The sequence below is a fragment of the Carcharhinus amblyrhynchos genome, chromosome 26 (assembly GCF_965287045.1).
Source record: "Carcharhinus amblyrhynchos chromosome 26, sCarAmb.v2.hapA, whole genome shotgun sequence".
In the NCBI taxonomy this organism is placed as follows: domain Eukaryota; kingdom Metazoa; phylum Chordata; class Chondrichthyes; order Carcharhiniformes; family Carcharhinidae; genus Carcharhinus; species Carcharhinus amblyrhynchos.
In genome coordinates, this window is record NC_137349.1 from 11,012,864 (window position 1) to 11,034,693 (window position 21,830).

Here is a 21,830-nt window from a genome sequence, read left to right on the forward strand (position 1 = left end):
ACCCTTATCCCTCCCCCCACACCGTGGCTCCTCCTGTTACTATGGTAGCGGCGGAGATTCGTTCCTATCCACTTAGCTATCCACGGCGGCGGAACAGTTTTAACTGCGCACCCACTTCTGGTAAAATAATTTTTGTGGTTCATGGATTTGTTTTTTGAAGATGAGGAGGAGGGAGGATTTCTATTTATGTTCAAATGTGACTTTTGGCCACACGCTGAGAGTGACCTGGGCTTGCTTCAACCTCTCTGTTAGTAAATGCATTCTTTAATATTTATTAACTTAATTGTACAGAAACTCCTGCTAAAACATATGCACAAAATTAGATCACAAGCATTGATATCAAGTCTATAAAGAGGCCATTTGGCCCAACTGGTCCAGGTCTTTATAATTCATATGCTAGTTATGACTGTAACATTACATTCTGCACCCTCGCCTTTCCTTCCCTATGTACAGTGTACTCTGTCTGTATAATGTGCAAGTTACAATACTTTTCACTGTATACTAACTAATACATGTGACAACGTAATAAATCAAATCAAATTAAATTCACGGGACATTCCTCCCAATCTCTCCATCAAAGCCTATCAGCACGTTCTCACCACTCCCTTGGTAAAGAGTTTCTTTGGAATTCTCTGTTGGAGTTATTAGTGACTAATTTACAATTATGGCCAGTTGTGATCTCATCCACAAGAGGTGTTGTTGCTGTCACTCAAAAATTGGGTTTTTTTTTCCAAAAGTAGACTGTATTCATAAAAAGTCTGCAAGAACATTACAAACATTCCAAAATGGAGGTCCTTATAAAATGGTGCAAAGGTATTTCAAGGTTTCCTACATAGAACAAGTTGTACTCCAAGGAAAATTGAGCTATATATCATTCTTCTCTACATAATTTAAATTGCTTTACTGGAGGTGCGGTGGCAGAGTGGTATTATCGCTGGACTAGTAATGTAGCGAGGCAGAGTAGTGTTCTGGGGACCTGGGTTCAAATCCCACCAAGGCAGATGGTTAAAATTTGAATTCAATAAAAGATATATGGAATTAAGAATTGACCGATAATCGTGGAATCATCTGATTCACTAATGTCCTTTAGGGAAGGAAATTTGATTTATTATTGTCACATGTATTGACATACAATGAAAAGAATTGTTTCTTGCACGCTATATAGACAAAGCACACCGTTCATAGAGAAGAAAACGAGAGAGAGTGCAGAATGTAGTGTTACAGTCATAGCTAAGGGTGTAGAGAAAGATCAACTTAGTGCAAGTTAAGTCCATTCAAAAGTCTGAAAGCAGCAGGGAAGAAGCTGTTCAATTGGTACATAACCTCAGACTTTTGTATCTTTTTACTGATGGAAGAAGATGGAAGAGAGAATGTCCGGACTGTGTGGATCCTTAATTGTGCTAGCTGCTTTGCCGAGGCAGTGGGAAGTGTAGACAGAGTCAGTGGATGGGAGGCTGGTTTGCGTGACAGATTGGGCTACATTCACAACATTTTGTACTTCCTTGCAGACTTGGGCAGAGCAGAAGCCAAGTTGCGATACAATCAGGAAGAACGTTTTCTATGATGCCTCTGTAAAAGTTGGTGAGAGTCGTAGCTGATGTGCCAAATTTCCTTAGTCTTCTGAGAAAGTAGAGGTGTTGGTGGGCTTTTTTAACTGTAGTGTCAGCATGGGGGAACCAGGACAGGTTGTTGGTGATCTGGACACCTAAAAACTTGAAGCTCTTGACCCTTCCTATTTTGTCCCCATTGATGTAGACAGGGGCATGTTCTCCTTTATGCTTCATGAAGTCGATGACAATCTCCTTCATTTTGTTGACATTGAGGGAGAGATGATTGCTGCCACCAGATTCTCTATCTCACTGCTCTGTGTCATCATTGTTTGAGATCTGACCCACTACGGTGGTGTCGTCAGCAAAGTTGAAAATCGAATTGGAGAGGAATTTGGCCACACAGTCACAGGTGAATAAGGAATATAGTAGGGGGCTGAGAATGCAGCCTTACGGGGCATCGGTGTTGAGGATGATTGTGGAGGAGGTGTTGTTGCCTATCCTTACTGATTGTGGTCTATGAGTTAGGAAGTTCAGGATCCTGACAATTTCCAGGGTTTGGCAGACTACGTTCGGCTTGGTTTGATAATAATCAAGTCAACTCCGGATAGAAGATTTATACCTTTATTCTTCTATGACGTCGGGGCTAGTTTTCCTTAAGGTGGGCAGGCATCAGTGGTCCCGCACACCCAGGCAAAACTAGCTCCTTTGTTCTACTTTTTCCAAACATTTATCCCAGTCTGTAGGCGGGCTTCCAGAGCATTAGCCTATTACAACTTGTCCCCAACTCTTTTACACCAGTAGAGCGGTAGTATAGCTGCATGCACATTTCATGATGTTCTGAAAACCAATCAAATCTGTACACACTTTTATCGCAACAAATCCTTACATGACAGTTAAAACACTTGGTACCAGGTACAACTAGTCTACAAAGTGTGATTAATTACACTTCTGTATACGTGCAGGACAGCATGTTCACAGCATGAGAGTACAAAACGAGACATAAACCTCATGGCTTTTATATTCTCAATCCAGTCGCAGAAGGAGGTGCCGAGGCCCAGGCCATGGAGTTTGAAGATGAGTTTCATTGGAATAGTGGTGCTGAATCTGACCTGTAGTCAATAAATAGGAGTCTATCATAGGTGTCTTTGCTATCTAGGTGTTCCAGGGTTGAGTGCAGGGTCATGGAGATGACAGTCTGCTGTAGACCTGTTGTGGCAGTACGCAAACTGTAGTGGATCCAGGTAGTCTGGGAGGCTGGAATTGATTCATGCCGTGACTAGCCTTTCAAAGCACTTCATAATGATGGATGTCAGAGCCACCAGCCAATAGTGAGAAGGGACGCTGCTTGGTTTTTCTTAGATACTGGAATGATTGTCGTCTTCTTGAAGCAGATGGGGACCTCAGATTGTTGTAAAGAGAGGTTAAACATGTCTGTGAATACCGCTACCAGCTGATCCATGCAGGATCTGAATGCTCATCCAGATACCCCATCCAGGCCAGTCACTTTCCATGGGTTGACCTTCAAGAAAACTATCCTGACATCTGCAATAGTGACCCCAGATACAGGTTCATCCAGGGCTTCCAGGATGGAGGGCAGGCTCACATTGACCTCTTGCTCAAAGTGGGCATAGAATGTTTTGAGCTTATTAAGGAGGGCTGTGTTGGGGCCTACGACTTTACATGCCTTCATTTCGTAGCCTGTTATGTCTTGGAGACCTTGCCATAGTCTGTGGGGGTCGATGTGGGTAGCCTGGGACTCTAACTTGGTCTAGTACTATCTTTTGGCATCTTTGATGGATTTCCTTAGATTGTATCTGGCTTTCTTGTGTAAGTCAGTGTCGCCTGACTTGAACACCTCAGACCTGGACTTCAGCAAGCAGTGGCTATCCCTGTTCATCCATGGTTTCCAGTTGGGGAACACATGAATTTGCTTCTTTGGCACACAGTCTTCTACACATTTACCGATGAAGTCAGTTACTGTAGTGGCGCACTTGCTCAGGCTGGTAGCAGAGTTTTTAAATACTGACCAGTCCACTGACTCCAAGCAGCCGATTCCTCAGACCAGCATTGCGTGACTTTCTTTGATGAATGCTCCCGCTTCAGTTTTTGTTTGTAAGCTGGGAGCAGGAGCACGGCCTTGTGGTCTGATTTCCCAGTGTGGGCAGACGATAGAGTGGTTGGCATGTTTGATATTTATGTAGCAATGGTCCAGGATGTTTGGGCCTCTGGTGGAACAGGAGACGTATTGGTGGTAACTTGGTACTACGCTCTTCAGTTTGGCCTGATTGAAATCCCCGGCCACGATGAACAAGGCCCTGGGATGTTTTGTCTCAGGGCGATTCATAGTGGTGTACATTTTGTCCAGTGCGATCTTCACGTCCGCATGGGGTGGGATGTAAACTGCCATCAGGATAACGGAGGTGAACTCCTGTGGAAGGTAGCAGGGGTGGCATTTTAGCATCAGGTATTCTAGGTCTGGGGAGCAGAAAGTTGCCAGTGTTGCTACATCTAGGCACCACAAGGTATTGATTAAGAAGCAGACCCCATCTCCCCTACCCTTGCCTGAGGCCGCTGTACAGTCTATTCGATGGATTGAGAAACCCTCTGGTCGTAGGGCACTGTCCGGTGAAACAGGAGTGAGCCACGTCTCCATGAAACAGTGTACACAGCAGTCCCTCAATTCTCTTTGGAAAGTGAGTCTGGCTCTAAGTTCATCTAACTTGTTTTCCAGAGCCTGGACATTTGCGAGCAGTAAGGTGAGGAGGGGGGCCTTAGGATTACTTTGTTTCACACTTACTTGAAGGCCTGCACGTGTGGTGGCACAGTTGTTTTGTTGCTGGACTAGTAATGCAGAGAACTAGGTTCTGGGGACCTAGGTTCAAATCCCATCACAGCAGATGGTGTGAAATTTGAATTCAATAAAAGATATCTGGATTTAAGAATCTACTGATGACCATGAAACCATTGCTGATTGTCGTAAAAACCCATCTGGTTCACTAATATCCTTTAGGAAAGGAAATCTGCTGCCCTTACCTGCCCTGGCCTACATGTGACTTCAGACCCACAGCAATGTGGTTAACTCTTAAACACCCTCAGAGATGTGTAAGAAATGCTGGACCAGCTTGCGATGCTCACATCCCATGAACAAGTTAAATAAAATAATTACTTCATATTGCTATTTTGGCACAGTTGGTAGTATTTTTGCTTCCAAGTAATATGTAGGTTAAGCTAGCCTCACTTAGTTGTACTTAACTGATGCGATGTTGACTGTGTGCTGTACTGTCAGAGGGGCTGCCCTCAGAGATCACTGACTTCCTCAGCCTAGTTAATTACTTGGATGATTAGATACAGCATTTGCACCAAGTCTAAAGAGGCTAGCCATTTGCTCCATGTGGTCCATGCTGGTATCATATCTTTCACCGGGAGTCTCCTTAACACCACTTTGAAACCCTATGAGCAAATGAATCTATTTTCTTCACTCTCATGTTTATCTTACTACTTCCCCTTAAATCTACAATTTTCTCTAACAACGGGAAGACCAAAAGGTGTTGTCCTTGGTCCCTGCTACAAAACCCTCACCCTCTTCACCTACTCCATCCCAATGACCAGTCAATCCTCAAACTAAACCATTGTTAGTAATCTTGACCCTGAGTTGAGTTTTCACCCTCATGTCTGTTCCTTCATCCAGACTGTCTTATCCCCCTCTGGAATACCTCCTGCTTTCTCAGTTTATCAACCCGAATTGATGTCATTGGCAGCCTCCAGGTGTGAGTGTTAAAATATAAAAGCAAATTACTGTGGATGCTGGAATCTGAAACCAAAAGAGGAAATGCTGGAAAAATCTCAGCAGGTCTGGCAGCATCTGTAAGGAGAGAAAAAGGGTCGTCTGGACTCGAAACATCAGTTCTTTTCTCTCCTTACGGATGCTGCCAGACCTGCTGAGATTTTCCAGTATTTTCTCTTTTGGTGAGTATTAAAATGCGTTCCCCCCCCCACCCCTCCCCAAGCCAAACCTCACACCTACTCTAAATTTCACATCATCCAACACTTTGCTGCCCATATCTTACTATACCCAGTTTTCACGCCTCTCTGGAGTGTGACTTGAACTCACAATTTTCCAACTTAGAAGCAAAAGTGTTATCAATTGAACAAAGAACAAAGAAAATTACAGCATAGGAACAGGCCCTTCGGCCCTCCAAGCCTGCACCAATCATGCTGCCCAACTTAGCTAAGGTCCCCTATCCTTCTGGGAACCGTATCCCTTTATTCCCATCTTATTCATGTACTTGTCAAGACGCCTGTCAAAACTCACTATTGTATCCACTTCCACTACCTCCCCTGGCAATAAGATCCAGGCACCCACCACCTTCTATGTAAAAAACCTGTATCCCTTAGTAAATGACCTTTCCACCCTGGGAAAAAGCTTCTGACTATCCACTCTGTCCACGCCTCTCATAATCTTGTAGATTTCTATCAGGTCACTCCTCAACCTCCACCATTCCACTGAGAACAAACCAAGATTCTCCAACTTCTCCTCATAGCTGGTGCCCTCCATCCTGGTAAATCTTTTCCGTAACCTCTCCAAAGCTTCCACATCTGTCTGGTAGTGTGGCGACCAGAATTGAACACTATATTCCAAGTGCGGCCTAACTAAGGTTCTATAAAGCTGCAACATGACTTGCCAAGTTTTGAACTCAGTGCCCCAGCCGATGAAGGCAAGCATGCTGTATGCCTTCTTGACTACCTTCTCCACCTGCATTGCCATTTTCAGTGACCTGTGTACCTATACACCCAGGTCCCTTTGCCTATTGATACTCATAAGGGTTCTGCCATTTACTGGCTATTGGCAGGCTTTAAGAACATTGGAAAGTGAGGAAGAGTAAAAATAATTATTCACCCTATCAATCCCTCATAGAGATTTTGAACAATATTTTAGATTCTATCCCACCCATACGATTCCCTCTTGAGGAATTCTGAAAGGTTTTCGAATGAGTGGCACGTTGGCACAGCGGTTAGCATTGCTGCCTCACAGTGCCAGGGACCCAGGTTCAATTCTGACCTTGGGTCATAGAATCATAGAATCTCCAGCCCAGAAGGAGGCCATTGGCCCATTGAGCCTGCAACAACAACAATCCCACCCAGGTCCTGTTCTATCCCCGTAACTCCCCCTTAATATTTACACTCCTAGTCCCCCTGACTGTCACCGTCTGTGTGGAGCTTACACATTCTCCCCGAGTCTACGTGGATTTTGTCTGAGTGCTCCAGTTTCCTCCCTCAGTCCAAAGGTGTGTGGGTTGGTTATGCTAAATTGCCCCTTAATGTCAAGAGAACTAGCAGGGTAAATTTGTGGGGTTACGAGGATAGGGCCTGGATGGGATTGTTGATGGTGCCAGTTCGATGGGCCAAATGGCCTCCTTCTGCACTGTAGGGATTCTATGACTATCTCAAAGTTATGTTAAACAAACCTTCCTAATTATTGGCCTAATCTTACATCCAGTCCTGTAATTCGTAGACCAATTGCCTCCCTTGGCAAACATTTCCATACTTCCATGTAAGTATTATACTCCAGGCACACCTAGCACTATATTATCTTTCTCACTCTTAATTTTCAATATATACATTTCTCCAGCCCACTTTATAATTACAATGCGTGCAATCATGTTCATACAATCATTCAATGATATGATTTTCACACAGTTTAACTCATCATTGCTGCGCTGGCTATTTGATGAAGTCTCCATTCCATTCCATTCCTTCACTCCTTCCCCAGAGCCCTGTAAATATTAATCTATGAAACAAGATTAATCTATGAAACAAGCCAGAATTCTCCTGCCTCACACACCCCACTACCGATGCCAACGAGAATGGAGAATTTGGGGCCCAGCCGAATCTCCATTCACTGCAGCAGGACTGGAGAAGCCCAACAGCGGGTGAGGTCAGAGAATTCCGGCCATATTGTGTACAAAGGTACCTGAGAAGTCCTCGGTGCAGTTCGTTATGGAGAGGGCAAGAAGTTTATCTGTTCATTGAATACCACGATTACCTGTGTTATAAATAAGGATCACAACTAGGAAGGATGTTTGCCTCATGAATTAAACATATATCTCCCCTCCTTTCGTCTTCTCATTAAATCAGTGTTTGTCCCAGTGAAGTTACTCTAACTCATCAGTGAATCCCACAATGTAACTGACCTATTAGAGTAATGACCCCCTTTTGCCTTTCAACCCTATGATGTCATAGAGGTCAGCATATCAGTTTGACCTCTTGCCTCGAAGCGAGCTCAAAGATCACCTGATGTCATCCATGGAGATATCAAAAGGTTGCGTCAAGCTCGACATAACATATACGACACAGAATAAAAGCAAATAGGCAGTAAAACCACATAAAATAGTTTGTAAAGACACATTCAGTTAAGAAATTAAGCTCTGATTTGTGCATCAAGCAACCTCAAGATCTAGATATATCTCTGAGTTCAGTAAGAAATCTCACAATACCAGGATAAAGTCCAACAGGTTTATTTGGAATCATGAGCGTTCAGAGCACTGCTCCTTCAGACTCACCTGATGAAGGAAGAGTGCTCCGAAAGCTCATGATACCAAATAAACTTGTTGGACTTTGACCTGTGGTTGTGAGACTTCCTATTGTGCCCACCCCAGCCCAACACCGGCATCTCCACATCACATATCTCTGAGTTGATAGGGTAAAGTTCACTTAGCCTAAAGTGGACTTGGGACCAAGATAATGCAAATTTTCTTCTGCCATTGTTGATCTATCATTTAGCTCTTTACAATCTAATTCCTTTTCATAACCTACTGCACCATAACCTTTTTGGGGGATTCTCAGAATCAAAAAGATGTGACTTTTGACAACATTTTGAAACATTTCTTCCAAGGCCATGTCTATAAATGGCCACAGGGTGCATGATGCCTGCAGAAACTTCATAATTGCAAATTATTACAGCAGACGTGTGAACAGGTTTACTCATAAGGCTAATACCTCAAAAAAAAATTAGAAAAAAAAACATGGCTATGCACCATGTCCGGAGACACATTTCTGACAGAGTTAGGTTATAAACTAGGGAAAACAATCGGAGAGGGCAGTTATTCTAAAGTGAAAGTAGGGAGTTCCAAGAAATACAGGGAGAATGTTGCCATAAAGGTAGTAGACAGGAAGAAGGCGCCACCAGACTTTGTTAATAAGTTTCTGCCAAGGGAGTTGGCCATCTTGAGAGGAATCAAACACCCTCATATTGTTCAGGTTTATGAATTCATTGAGGTTTGCAATGGGAAGCTTTACATTGTTATGGAGCAGGCAACAACAGATCTTCTCCAGTTGATCCAGCACAGGGGCCACATCCCGTGCAATGAAGCCCGTCATTTGTTTACGCAGATAGCCTGCGCTGTCAAATACCTTCATGAGCACGACATTGTCCACCGGGACCTCAAGTGCGAAAACATCCTGTTGACCGAGGAAATGCAGGTAAAGATCACCGATTTTGGATTTGGCAAGAAGATTCATGGCTATCCTGACCTCAGCAGCACGTACTGCGGCTCTGCTGCCTACGCCCCTCCTGAGGTGCTCATGGGGGTCCCTTATGACCCCAAAAAGTACGACATTTGGAGCTTGGGTATCATCCTTTATGTGATAGTGACTGGGTGCATGCCTTTTGATGATTCGAACATTAGTAAGTTACCCAAGAGCCAGCAGAAAGGAGTGGTCTACCCAGACAGCATCCAACTAGAGGAGAAATGCCAGTCTTTGATTAGGGAGCTGTTGCAGTTCTGCCCCTCAGGACGACCGGCTGCCAACCAGATTGTCAAGCACGTATGGCTTAGAGACAACAAGTAGAATGACCCCAAAACCCTATGGGGCGTGAACATTAGTTTCTTCATAGTGTTACCATAATGAGTGTAACGACGTTTCTAAAACCATTCGCAATTAAAGCTTTGAAAATGCACACACTTCTTTTTTTCCGCTCACTAATGAAGCCTGGATGGAAGGAGATTCTACCCAATGAATCGTGCCTGAAGGAAAACCATTTTCCTGTTGTCACTTAAAACTCTACTGCTATCTTCACTGAGGCACTTGGCAGTTTGGAAAAAGAGCAGCCGCATATAGATTAAAAATCTGAACCAGAAGATTATGAGGGAGTTTGATATGATAAATGTTTCCACTTGTGAGAAAGAATGAGGGATCATAAACATAAGGTAGTCACTGTTAAATCCTAAAGGGAATTCAGGAGAAATTTTTGTACCCAGAGAGCGGTGAGAATGTGGAACTCACCACCACAGGTTGAGATGAATAATATTGACACGTTTCACAGAAACTAGATAAACATATGAGGGGAAAGGAATGGAAGGGCTTTTAAAAATCCATGTATAGAATGTAGGTGTCGCTGGCTAGGTCAATATTTATTGCCCATACCTAATTGCCCTTGAGAACATAATGAGCTGCCTTCTTGAACCGCTGCAATCCCTGAGGTGTTCACCAACAGTGCAGTTAGGAAGGGAGTTAACCCAGCAACGGTGAAGAAATAGCAATGTATTTCCAAGTCAGGATGGCATGTGACTTGGAGGGGAACTTCCAGGGGGTGGTAGTTCTCTTGTGTCTGCTGCCCTTGCCCACTTAGGTGATAGCAATCATGGATTTGGAAGGTGCTGCCTGAGGAGCCTTGGTGCTTTGCTGCAATGCATCTTATAGATGCTATACACTGCTGCCACTGTGTGTCAGTGGTGGAAAGAATGTTTAAGGTGGTGGACAGGATGGTGAGCAATCCTGTTTCACACATGGGAAGGAGAGAATTGAAAAAGCAAACTTGGCCCTAATTAAATAACGGTTAGTTCATTAACATGTATTAAATGAAATGCTATTAGTAATCTTTCAGCATCATAGGAATTGGGCAACTTTCCACCATCAAGCAATGTAAAATATACAATGATAATGTCATCTTTTGTTTTCCATTTTCAACTGAACGGAATTTGATCATTGTTTTTAAGAGCAATTGTATTTTCTCAACTTTTTTTCTAAAGAGAGGAACACAAAAGATATTCCAAACGGAAATTGATTTTCATTAATTAATGAAGAATTTATTCAGTCAAGAAAGAACGTAGTGACTGAAGGTATTTAGCCCCCTCAAGCCTTCAATTACATCACGGCTGATTTGTATCTTATTTTCCCATTTTCTTTCCCTAATAATTTGGGTCACCAGAAAGCCATCTTTCACCCATTGCTCCGGAAATTTTTTTGAGCTTGGCTGACCTGTGAAATTAGCCTTAATTCTAAAAGATAGATTCCGAAAAAGGCAATCTGGAGTTTGTAAACAGAACTCTGCATGGACAGCCAGGTCAGAAAAGCTTTTGGAAAAAATAGGAATCTGCAGGGAAAGGGGATCCTGCCCTGGACGATAGGTTAAAATGTAGAGAAGTGGGTAATATAGCATCATCGTCATTTTTCTGCTGTTATCTGCCCATCTCTGCATGATGTGGAGATGCTGGCGTTGGGCTGGGGTGGGCACAGTGAGAAGTCTCACAACACCAGCTTAAAGTCCAATGGGTTAAAGTCCGAGCTTTCGTAGTGCTGCTCCTTCATCAGGTGAGAAGGGGCAACGCTCTGAAAGCTCGTGATACCAAATAAACCTTTTGGACTTTGACTTGGTGTTGTGAAACTCTCTCTGCTGGCAGAGGGAGAAATGTGTGTTGACAATGTGAAAGGTTTCGCTCACACAGTTCCACAGGGTTGTGGTATCATAATATATGATATAATGGCAGCAATTCCTTGAAAAGTAAGATGGTCAACTCACTTCTGGTGGGAAGAGCTTGGGGGTGGGGGTGTTGTGGCGAGGAGAGAGTAACAGATTCAACTGAACCCAATAAGGTATCTACATAAATTTGGAAGTTGCTAAAATACATAAAAAAGAGAAACAAGGCTAGGAAATCTGGCCCTTTGAATATGCTCCATTATTTAACATGATCATCACTCATGCTCTACTTTCCCAATCACTCAATTCCACTTTCCCATCCAATCCCCAAATCCCTTGATTCCCGTAATGCCCCGAAATCTATCAATCAGCATCTGGAATATACTCGACAACTGAACATCGACAGTCCTTTGCCATAAACAATTGCAAAGCTTCTTAACTCTCTGAGTGAAGAAATTTCACGCAATGAAAGAATTGTCACAGCCTCATTTGGCCCCCCATCATGTCTGCACCACTCTCCAAATGGCTTAGTGCTATTCCACTGCCTTTTCCCTGCACCCCTGTACATTGTTTCTATTCAAGTAATCATCTATTGCCCTCTTGAATGCCTGAGTTGAACCCGCCTCCACCATACTTCCAGGCAGTGCATTCCAGGCCCCAACCACTCGTCGTGTGGAAAATAAATTCTCCTCGTCTTGGTCCTTGACCCTTTATCCTGAGATATCACCCCCAAGCTCTAGATTCCCCTTCCAGGGGTAACAATCTCCCAATGTCTAGCACTTCAAGCCGTCTAAGAATTTTATACAATTTCACGAGAGCACCTCTCATTCTTCTAAACTCTAGAGAGTATAGGCCCCTCTACATTATTCCTGTTGAACAACTCTGTCAGTGCAGGAAGTGAACCTTCATTGATCCTCTCTCTGTAAGACAAGTATACTCTTCCTTTGGTACGAAGACCAAAGCTGGGGAAAAAAAAAATTCTTTTAATTAAGGTGATTTGAAACACCTACAACATAACAGTTACTGGAAATAGAAACAGCAATACTGAGAGATTTGGGGGAGGCGGTGGTGTAGTGGTATTGCCGCTGGATTAGTAATCCAGAGACTGAGGAGCAATGCCTCAGCAGATGGTGAAATTTGAATTCAATAAAAATCGAGAATTAAAATCTAATGATGACCATGAAATCATTGTTGTAAAAACCCATCTGGTTCATTAATGTCCTTTGGGGAAGGGAATCTGTCATCCTTCCCCAGGGCACGTGACTCCAGTCCACTGCAAGGCCTTCAGGGATGGACAATAAATGCTGTCTCAGCCTGTAACACCCACATCCCATGAATGAATTAAAAAAAAATTAAAATCAGAGGTAGTTGTGCTTGAATTTTGCCAGATTGGGGGCTAATGAGGAAGCAAAGGAGTTCAAGCGAGAAATTGAATTTGAAATCAAGAAACATTACCACAGGAGGACATCATTCAGCCCACCAAGCTTGTTCCAACCTTTTGTCAGATCATGGCTGAATCTTAACTTTATCTGCTTACTTTGGTTCTATAACCTCTAAATACTTCCTCATAGCAAAAATCTACCACAGTCAGTTTCCAGTCTCTACAAGAATGTTCTTTGTGGAAGGGCCGGGGAGGGCAGGGGCTGGGGGAGTGGTGGGGAGATTTACACTAGTCTTTCTGTGCACAAAGACTTCCTAACATCAGTCCTGAATGGCCTGGTTCTAATTTAAAGGTCACGTTCCCTCGTTCTGGATTTTTTTCTACCAGAACCTGAGGAATGAAGAGCAGAAGATAATTGAGAAAAGGAGCGATGCAGATTGCAGGAGTGTCAATGACGTGATGGGTCACGTGAGTTGGTAAGTTATGGCAGTGTAGATAGATTGTCTCTGAAGAGAACACCAGCCCCAAGGGAGCACAACTAGACAGGTGGGATATGCCATGATTCGGAATGATTTTTCCAGAAATAGTTACTGATAAGCTGGGGGTTTTAACAACAATGCGTATTATTGCAGAGAAAAAGGTGCAAGCAAACAAATGGGCTAAAGTTGTTTCTCCCAGAGACCAGGCAATGAATGGTTTCCTAGCTTGTCTGGGTATTCAGAAACGCGCCTCTTATCCATTGTGCTGGAAAGCCCTTTGATCTGGATCTCTCCGTGAACACAGTAAAAAGTCTGACAACACCAGGTTTTAGTCCAACCGATTTATTTGATAATAGACTCACGAGCTTTCGAGGTTTCCCTCTTCGTCAGGTGAATGGAGAGTTCTGGCCTCAGACAGAGCATATAAAGCACAGACAGTTTAGAGATAATCTCAGCTTGTGAGTCTATTATCAAATAAATCGGTTGGACTAAAACCTGATGCTGTCAGACTTTTTACTGTGTTTACGCCAGTCCAACGCCGGCATACCCACATCATCTCTCTGTGAAGCCAGGGTGCTAAGAGCACCCAAACACAGAAATCAAAAAAAGACAATTCTGACCTGTGCAAACAGGACCCTGCACACACACACACACACACAGAGTCAGTCAATTAAAAACTCAGAATAGACAGGCACCTGTAACAAGAGGAACTCCTACTCTCAGCTATATACAAGAAGAGTTAATTGTTTAAAATCTGAGTAATGCAATGAAACGAGACAGTAAAGCATCTTCATTATTTTTCTATCATCAAATGGCAATAAAGAGTTGGAGCAGCACAGTGGTTAGCACTGCTGCCTTACAGTGCCAGGGACCCAGGTTTGATTCCTGTGTCACTGTCTGCTTGGAGTTTGCACATTCTCCCTATGTCTGCGTGGGTTTCCTCTGGGTGCTCCAGTTTCCTCCCACATTCTGAAAAACGTGCTCGGTTAGATGCATTGACCTGAACAGGCCGGACTGTGGTGACTCGGGGAATTTCACAGTCGCCTCATTGTGTTAATGTAGGCCTTATTTGTGACTAATAAATAAAGTTGCATTAATTTGAGCCTAGCAAGTCTCAGAGCACTTTTGAATTAATAAAGCTTTTTTTCATTATATCCATTCAAAGTCCAATTCAAAAGTCTCAATCAGTGAGACGTTATAGATCCAAGCTGACAAGACAGGCAAAGTTTTGCCATCTAGTGGCTGTTTTAATAGACAAAATGCATTGTTTGAACTAAGAAAACCCAATTGTGACTATTGCTCTGCACATTCAACTCACTGTGGAATAAATGAATCTCGAAATAAGTCTGAGTCTATTTGCTAAGATTGAAAAAAATAAACATGCTAAATAAAGTCACAGCCACCTGGTTTAGGTCACAAACTTCACTGTTACCCACCCACATCCCATTCCATACACACACTTACAGAACATAGTGGTATTGACTTGTAATATACAAATGAATGTTCATTTCCAAGATTCAATTCCAAAAGGATATTTATGTAACCGACTAGTGTATGTTATGTTGGACTTCCAAAGAGAGGGGAACTGATGTTGGTGCCAATTAAAGTTCTACAAAAATAAGGGAGTTGTCAGTTAATCATCACAATAATTCTCACCAATGAGTCTTCAACAGACCCAGACATGAGGTGAGAGGATTTGGGATGGATTCAGTCACTCCATGACATTGAATGCTTGATTGATGATTGCAGGACTGACAGATATTATCAATTATCAGGCTATCACAGTAATAGAACATAGAGTATTATGGCACAGGAGTCAGCCCTTCAGTCCATGATGTTGTGCTGAACATGGTGCCAAATTAAACAAATCCCTTCTGCCTGCCCTTGGTCCAGATTCCTCTATTGCTTGCATATTCATTGGCTTATGTAAAGGCCCCCATCGTATCTGCCTCCACCACCACCTCCAGACGTTCCAGACACCTATCACTCTCTGTGTAAAAAACTTGCCCCTCACATTTCCTTTAAACTAGAGGGTACTCTAATCCAGGCAGCATCCTGGTAAACCTCTTCTGCATGCTCTCCAAAGCCTTCACATCCTTCCTGTAATGTGGCGACCAGAATTGAATGCAGCCTATCCAAGGTTTTATAAATCTGCACAGTAACAATTGGATCTGCAATAAAGTGACAGAAAACGACTGGATTCTCTTTGAAAGAGCTATATAATAGTTTCACTCCCCATTGTTTTTTCCCACAAGCCCTGCAAATTTAGTCCCATTCAAATATTTTCCAAATCCCTTGTGAAAGTTCTTGTTGAATCTGCTTCTCCCACCCTTTCAGGCAATGCATTGCAGATCATAATCACTTGTGTGTGATGATTTGGAGTGATTGCCCCTTTAAGGGTAACACAGGAGAGTAGGAGTCACATGGTCTGTACAACCAGTTGGGAGTCAGAGTGGGTAATCACCCAGGGGTTAGTGTACTCTCTTAGGCAGGAGACATGTAGGGAATGAGGTGCAGCCATGTGGCTTCTATACAATTCTTCTTATTAATGAATACTCTTGTTTCTAATGAAGTATGTAAAAGTGCTGATATCATTACATCTGGCGATGAGGGTAAATTTGTCACAATACTGCCTCTGGCCCGACACCTGTGAGTATCCTGTTTTAATTGAAATCTGACAAAATGTACTCACCTGAATACCTCTCATTTGGTGAAATTACCCATTTGAGATAAACCAACCTACTTTAACCAATAATATAGCGGCCATTGTTCCTCTGATCTTCAATCAGACTATTATTTATTATAATATCTTCTGTTGAAGCCAATATTCATTGCACTGTCTCCTACTTGAATATTTTCTTTGTCAGGGCCTCAAAACTGGCCTTCTCTTCACTTCCCTCACCATTTTCCCCTCCTGTCCATGAGATGCAGAGCTTTGAAACTCCAACTTAGTGTCAGCCAATCCATTACTTCCTCACAAACCCCAGTTCCATTGTGCTCTCTCAAACGCTGGTCATTTCCCTGTGCAACAGGCTGTGAGCCTACACGGGGTTCCTCAATAAACCAAACACTAAAGAAAACATGCCATGGCCATACTGAGGTGACAATAGTGCTTGTTCTTTCTTCAAAGGGATACTGATTCCAAGAGCATAGCAACCATTAATAACAGGTTAATGTGGCCAAATGGTGCCCAAAATAATAAAGGGAGAGTATCCCAATGGGGATAAATCTCGTATTTTCTTTAAACCATCTCAGAGAACTTCATCGTGGACTGAGGGAGTCTGACTGCCTGAACTCCCGGTTTAAAGGCTTTCAAAGGAGACACTCTTTTTAAAGGACATTAAGAAGGTGAGACTTTGCACAGCTCTTAATGGAAACAGTTCATCAAAGTGGCAGCCTAAGCACAAACAACTGGGTCCAAAAAGAAGCAAAACCATGTTTATTGGCCTGCTGACAGACAATGATATCTTTAAATAGGAGAAATATAATCATTGAAAAGTACAGCACACAAAGAGGCCATTTGGTCCATCAAGTCTGTGCCATTTTTTCAAAGAATTCAGGGGTTGCCATATTTCTGAATGGTTTTCTTCATGTATTTATCCAATTTCCTCTTAAAGGTTACTATTGAATCTGTATATACCTATCCCAACAGGTAATGCAATCTAAATTCTAATTGCTTTTTCATAAAAGAACTTTTCCTTGTGTTGTCTCTGATTCTTTTAAATTTGTGCTGTTGGATTACCAACCCTGTAGCCATCAGAAACAATTTATCTTCATTTATCCAATCCAAACACTATTATTTTGAATATTTCTGCCTCTCAGCCTTCTCTGTAGGGTGAACAACCCCAACTTCTCCAGTTTCCCCATGTAACTACAATGCCTCATCCACAGAACCATTTTTGTAAACCCCTTCTGCCCCTCTCTGAAGATTGCATATCCTTGCTAAAGTGTAATGCCCAGACCGAGACACAACACTCAAACTAGGAATGAACCACTTGTTTTTGATGCATTATCCCCACTTGCCTGGATAGGTGCAGCTCCAACAACACTCAAGAAGACACCATCTAGGACAAAGCAGCCCACTTGATTGGCATCACCACAAACATCCACTCCCTCCACTTCCAATGCTCAGTAGCAGCAGTGTGTACTATCTACAAGATGCACTGCAGCAATTCACCAAAGAATTTTAGACAGCACCTTCCAAACCCACAGCCATTTGCATCGAGAAGGACAAGGGCAGTAGATACATGGGAACATCACCATCTACAAGTTTCTCTCCAAGTCCCTCACCATCATGACTTGGAAATATATCATTTTTCCTTTGCAGTTGCTGGGTTAAAATTCTGGAATTTCCTCCTAGAAGGCATTAGGTCAACCCACAGTATGTGGACTGCAGTAATTCAAGAAGGCAGCTCACCACCACCTCCTCAAGGGCAACTATGGATGGGCAATAAATGCTGGCCAGCCAGCGACACCCATGTCCCATGAATAAATAAAAAAGAATCCAACTTTCACAGATGTGTCTAGCTGTTCTCTGAGCAATTATTTATTATTTTGAGATTCTCCGGTTTTTCATGTTAATTATTTTCTTTAAACAATACTTAATTAAAGGGCTGTAAACAACTTTTTTCCCTCTTCTAAGCACTTTCTTTTCAAAAATATACTGATACATAAAATTTGTAAAAGTGCATTCCAAAACATTTCAAATTGAAAATGCAATATTTTTTCTCAGTACAGCAAGTTCCGCCCTGGGCTGCCTCAATAAAACTTCAATACTCTTGATATTCAGAATGTACATTCCATATCAGACATGCAACACGAGTTCTACACTCCTTGGACTATCTGTGACATGATATAAGCTGAATGTTGTCTGACTTTTCTCTCAGCTATGGTCTCCAGTCTAATTCCCTTCCTACCAATCTACTGTAACCAATAATATTGAGGCCATTGTTCCTCTTATTTCTTTTCTTCTGTTGAAGCCACTATTCATTGCATTGCTTCCTACTGGAATATATTCTTTGTTGGGACCTCCAAACTGGCCTCCTCCTCACCTCCCTCACCGCCTTCCCCTCCTGTCAATGAGCTGCAAGAGCTTTGACTTGGCGTCACCTGACCCATTCCAGCCCATGGAACAAGCCTTCCCCCCAACTCTGAACCAGACTGAAGGTGAGTATCCCTGTTTTACCCCTTCCCCAGGCAACACCTTTCAGAGTCACCGTAGATATTTCCAGTGGGATTGTGATTCCAGGTGAGCCAGGATGATCCTATTGAAGGAGCAAGAGAACGAGAGCCAAAACTCCTTGAGATCATCCAGTCAGAAATCTCAAGAAAGTAAGATCATCCAGTTGGAAAATAACTGCAAGTCAAGCAGGAAAACTTGCTCATTGGCCAGCCAGCCTGCCTGCCTTAGGTGATGCAATGCGACCTATCCTATCATTGATGAGGGTGATGTCATAACTCATGAGTGATGAGGTCAAGGGTCACCCCCATCTATGAAATACAGAAACAAACATGTCACATGTACCATTTCTATACTCTATTTTTAGCACCTTTAGTTCCTTATTTTTCTCCTTAAAGTTAAAATGAATTTGTTTGCGCCTTGCAATGGCTACAGTTGCATTTCATTATGAGGTAATAAAGAATTGGCAATTTTGGAAAGCTCAGGTAAAAGAGAGTCTGATAACTGGAAGTGATGAAGCTATTTATACTTACCTGCAAATATATTGCAATCAATACTTTTTGAAAGCATTTGGGCACATGTCTATAAAAGGTGATGGGTTGCGGGTGTGACACAAGGGAAACTTCACAAGTGCAAATTATTACAGCAGATGCATTGATAGGACAATTTCGCTCATCAGGGTATTGCCTTAGCAAGATGGCCGTGTAACATGTCGGGGAGCAAACTACTAGCACAGTTAGGTTATAAACTGGGAAAAACTATAGGAGAGGGCAGCTACTCCAAGGTTAAAGAGGCCATTTCAAAAAAATACAACAAAAATGTAGCAATCAAAGTGGTCGATAGGAAGAAAGTTCCAAAGGATTTTGCAAGTAAGTTCTTGCCAAGGGAGCTGGCCATTTTGAGAGGGATCAAGCATCCTCACATTGTCCATGTCTATGAGTTTATTGAGGTTCGCAATGGAAAAGTCTACATTGTCATGGAACTGGTCTCTACAAATCTTCTACAGTTGATCCAACAAAGAACCTGTGTCTCATGCCAGGAAGCCAAGTGCTTGTTTTCTCAAGTCACCAAAGCCATCAAATACCTCCATGAACGTGACATTGTCCATCGAGATCTCAAGTGTGAGAACATCCTACTGACAGAGCAGATGCAGGTGAAGCTGGCAGATTTTGGATTTGGGAGGAAGAGCAGAGGTTACCCAGAGCTCAGTACTACCTATTGTGGCTCTGCAGCCTACTCCCCTCCTGAGGTTCTCCTGGGTGTCCCTTACGATCCCAAGAAGTATGATATCTGGAGCATGGGAGTCATCCTGTATGTGATAGTGACTGGATATATGCCATTCAATGACTCCAGCATCAGCAAGTTACCAGAGAAACAGCTTATGGGTGTTGTTTATCCTGAAGAGATTACACTAGAGGAGAAATGCCAGTCTTTGATAGAGAAATTGTTAACGTTCAGTCCACCGATGCGTCCAACGGCTAACCAAGTTACAAGACATGCATGGTTTAGAGAACGCAAATAAAGGAATATGCTCTAAAGAGGGTCAAAAAAACAGCCTTGTTGAATTATTCCTGCGGGCACTATTCTAAATTTTCCCAAGTTGGTAAGTTGGTTTCAACAGACTTTGGTTGTCAATAAAGGTAGAATTAGGTACATGCCCAAACTTATCATAAGAAGTAAGAATAGGAGCTGGAGTAGACCATTGGCCTTTCAAACCTGCTCCAGCCTTCAGCAAAATGGCTGATCATTGACCTCAACTCCACCTTCCTATTCCATCACCATATCTCTTAATTCACTTAGTCCCCAAAAACTTACTGACCTCCATCTTGAGTACGCACAACAACTGAGTATTCACGCCTTTCTGTGATAGAGAATTCCAAAGATTCACAACCATCTGAGTCAACTAAAAGTTTCTTTTTTTAAAATTTGTTCATGGAATGTGGGCATCACTGGCAAGGCCACCATTTATTGTCCATCTCTTATTGCCCCCATGAAGGTTGGGCTGCCTTCTGGAACGCTGCAATCCATCTGACATAGGTACACCCAGAGTGCTGTTAGGGAGTTCCTGGACTCTGACCCAGTGACACTTAAGGAACAGTGATAAAGTTCCAAGCGTATGACTTGGAGTCCTTGGTGCCCTGGTTCTTCTGGGATTTAGGGGTCGCAGGTTTGGAAGCTGTCATGAGTCTCAAGGAAGTGAGTTGGGGGAGAAATATACAAATATATGAGAGGGAAAGAAAGACTTGCGTTTATATAGCACCAATCGCAACCTCATCACATCCCAAAGTAGCTTACAACTTTTGAAGTGCAGTCGCTGTTGTGATGTAGGAAATGCAACAGGCAATTTGCCCACAGCACACTCCCTGAAACAGCAATGAATAACGATCAGATTATTTTGTTAAAGTGCTGTTGTTTGAGGAATTAATTTTAGCCCCAGACACTGGGGAGGACTCAACTATTCTTCTAGGTAGTGACACGGCATCTTTTATATCCACCTTGATGGTCAGACAGGGTTTCAGTTTAGCGTTTCATCCACAAGGTGTAACTCTGACAATGCAGCAGTCCCTCAACACTAGCACTGGGAGGGCAACCTGGATTATGTGCTCAAGCCTTTTGTGTGGGACTTGGACACTGAATCTTCCAACCCAATGCCACCCATTGAGTTGCAGCTGACACGGAACTGTCAGGGTCATGGGGAAAGAGCTGGGGAGGGCGGATTAGTGTGAGGCTCAGCCTCACTGACTCAGTTAAGGAGATATTTTCAGTTCATGAGTTTGGAAGGTTGATTAATGGAAGACTATTAATGGGTTTGGTTATGGGGGTGGTGGGTACGGAAAGGCATCGGCAGAGTCTAATCCAGTCACGTAATGAGAAGCTTGGTAACTAGCTGGCCACTTGGACATGAATCCAGGGGTTTTACTAGTGCCCCTTATCCTGAATTGAACATTTAGGAAATAAGGGAAGTAACTGAGAGAGAATTAAAACTAGAAGCGGGCGAATAAATTCAGAGTCTTCTCAACCAATTATCAATTTGAGCAGATAGTCTAACTGCCACTCGATTGAATGGCTAATTGAACCAGTACAAAAGCCAATAGTGCTCTCTCCTGCAGAGGAATTTTCAGACACTGGGTAACCTTCACTCTGCCTTTGAACATCGCGGCTGGAGGAAAGTCAAGGTGAGTGAGTTTCACCTCCAGGACAACGAGACTGGGTCCAGAGTTTGGATGGATGGAGGATCACGTGGGATGGAGGGGAACTTCTGTCTCTTTCTGTCCACAACTCAATGTTGACGTCACACAGGCCAAGCGTCCTGTTGCTTGATACAGAGTTTGGCAGTTTCATTGGCCGGGTTATATAAATTACACACGACCTTCCCCTTCGGAACAGGGACAAATCCACTCAAAGTTCCGGCTCCTGATTTCTGTCCGGTGATGTTTACAGGATGTCTTCAAAGGATAGAATCATAGGATTATATGGCATGGAAACAGGCCATTCAGCCCAACAGGGAAAGGCCTGTGATTGTGCGGAACAGCAATGCACTCAG

General features: G+C 43.0%; 2 protein-coding genes across 2 annotated transcripts; both read left to right on the forward strand.

Annotated features, from left to right (window-relative positions):
• Nucleotides 1-8,585: 8,585 nt before the first annotated feature.
• On the forward strand, nucleotides 8,586-9,398 carry LOC145358511 (testis-specific serine/threonine-protein kinase 6-like). The gene has a single exon (XM_080212631.1). It carries the CDS (start codon nucleotides 8,586-8,588, stop codon nucleotides 9,396-9,398), a length of 813 nt encoding a protein of 270 aa, XP_080068757.1.
• A 9,597-nt stretch (nucleotides 9,399-18,995) lies between these two features.
• Nucleotides 18,996-19,808, forward strand: LOC145358510 (testis-specific serine/threonine-protein kinase 6-like). Its single transcript, XM_080212630.1, has one exon. It carries the CDS (start codon nucleotides 18,996-18,998, stop codon nucleotides 19,806-19,808), a length of 813 nt encoding a protein of 270 aa, XP_080068756.1.
• Nucleotides 19,809-21,830: the final 2,022 nt, after the last annotated feature.

Bases quoted from the DNA above. Each gene is read 5' to 3' on its own strand.
- LOC145358511 (XM_080212631.1), top strand. From the start codon at position 8,586: ATGTCCGGAGACACATTTCTGACAGAGTTAGGTTATAAACTAGGGAAA.
- LOC145358510 (XM_080212630.1), top strand. From the start codon at position 18,996: ATGTCGGGGAGCAAACTACTAGCACAGTTAGGTTATAAACTGGGAAAA.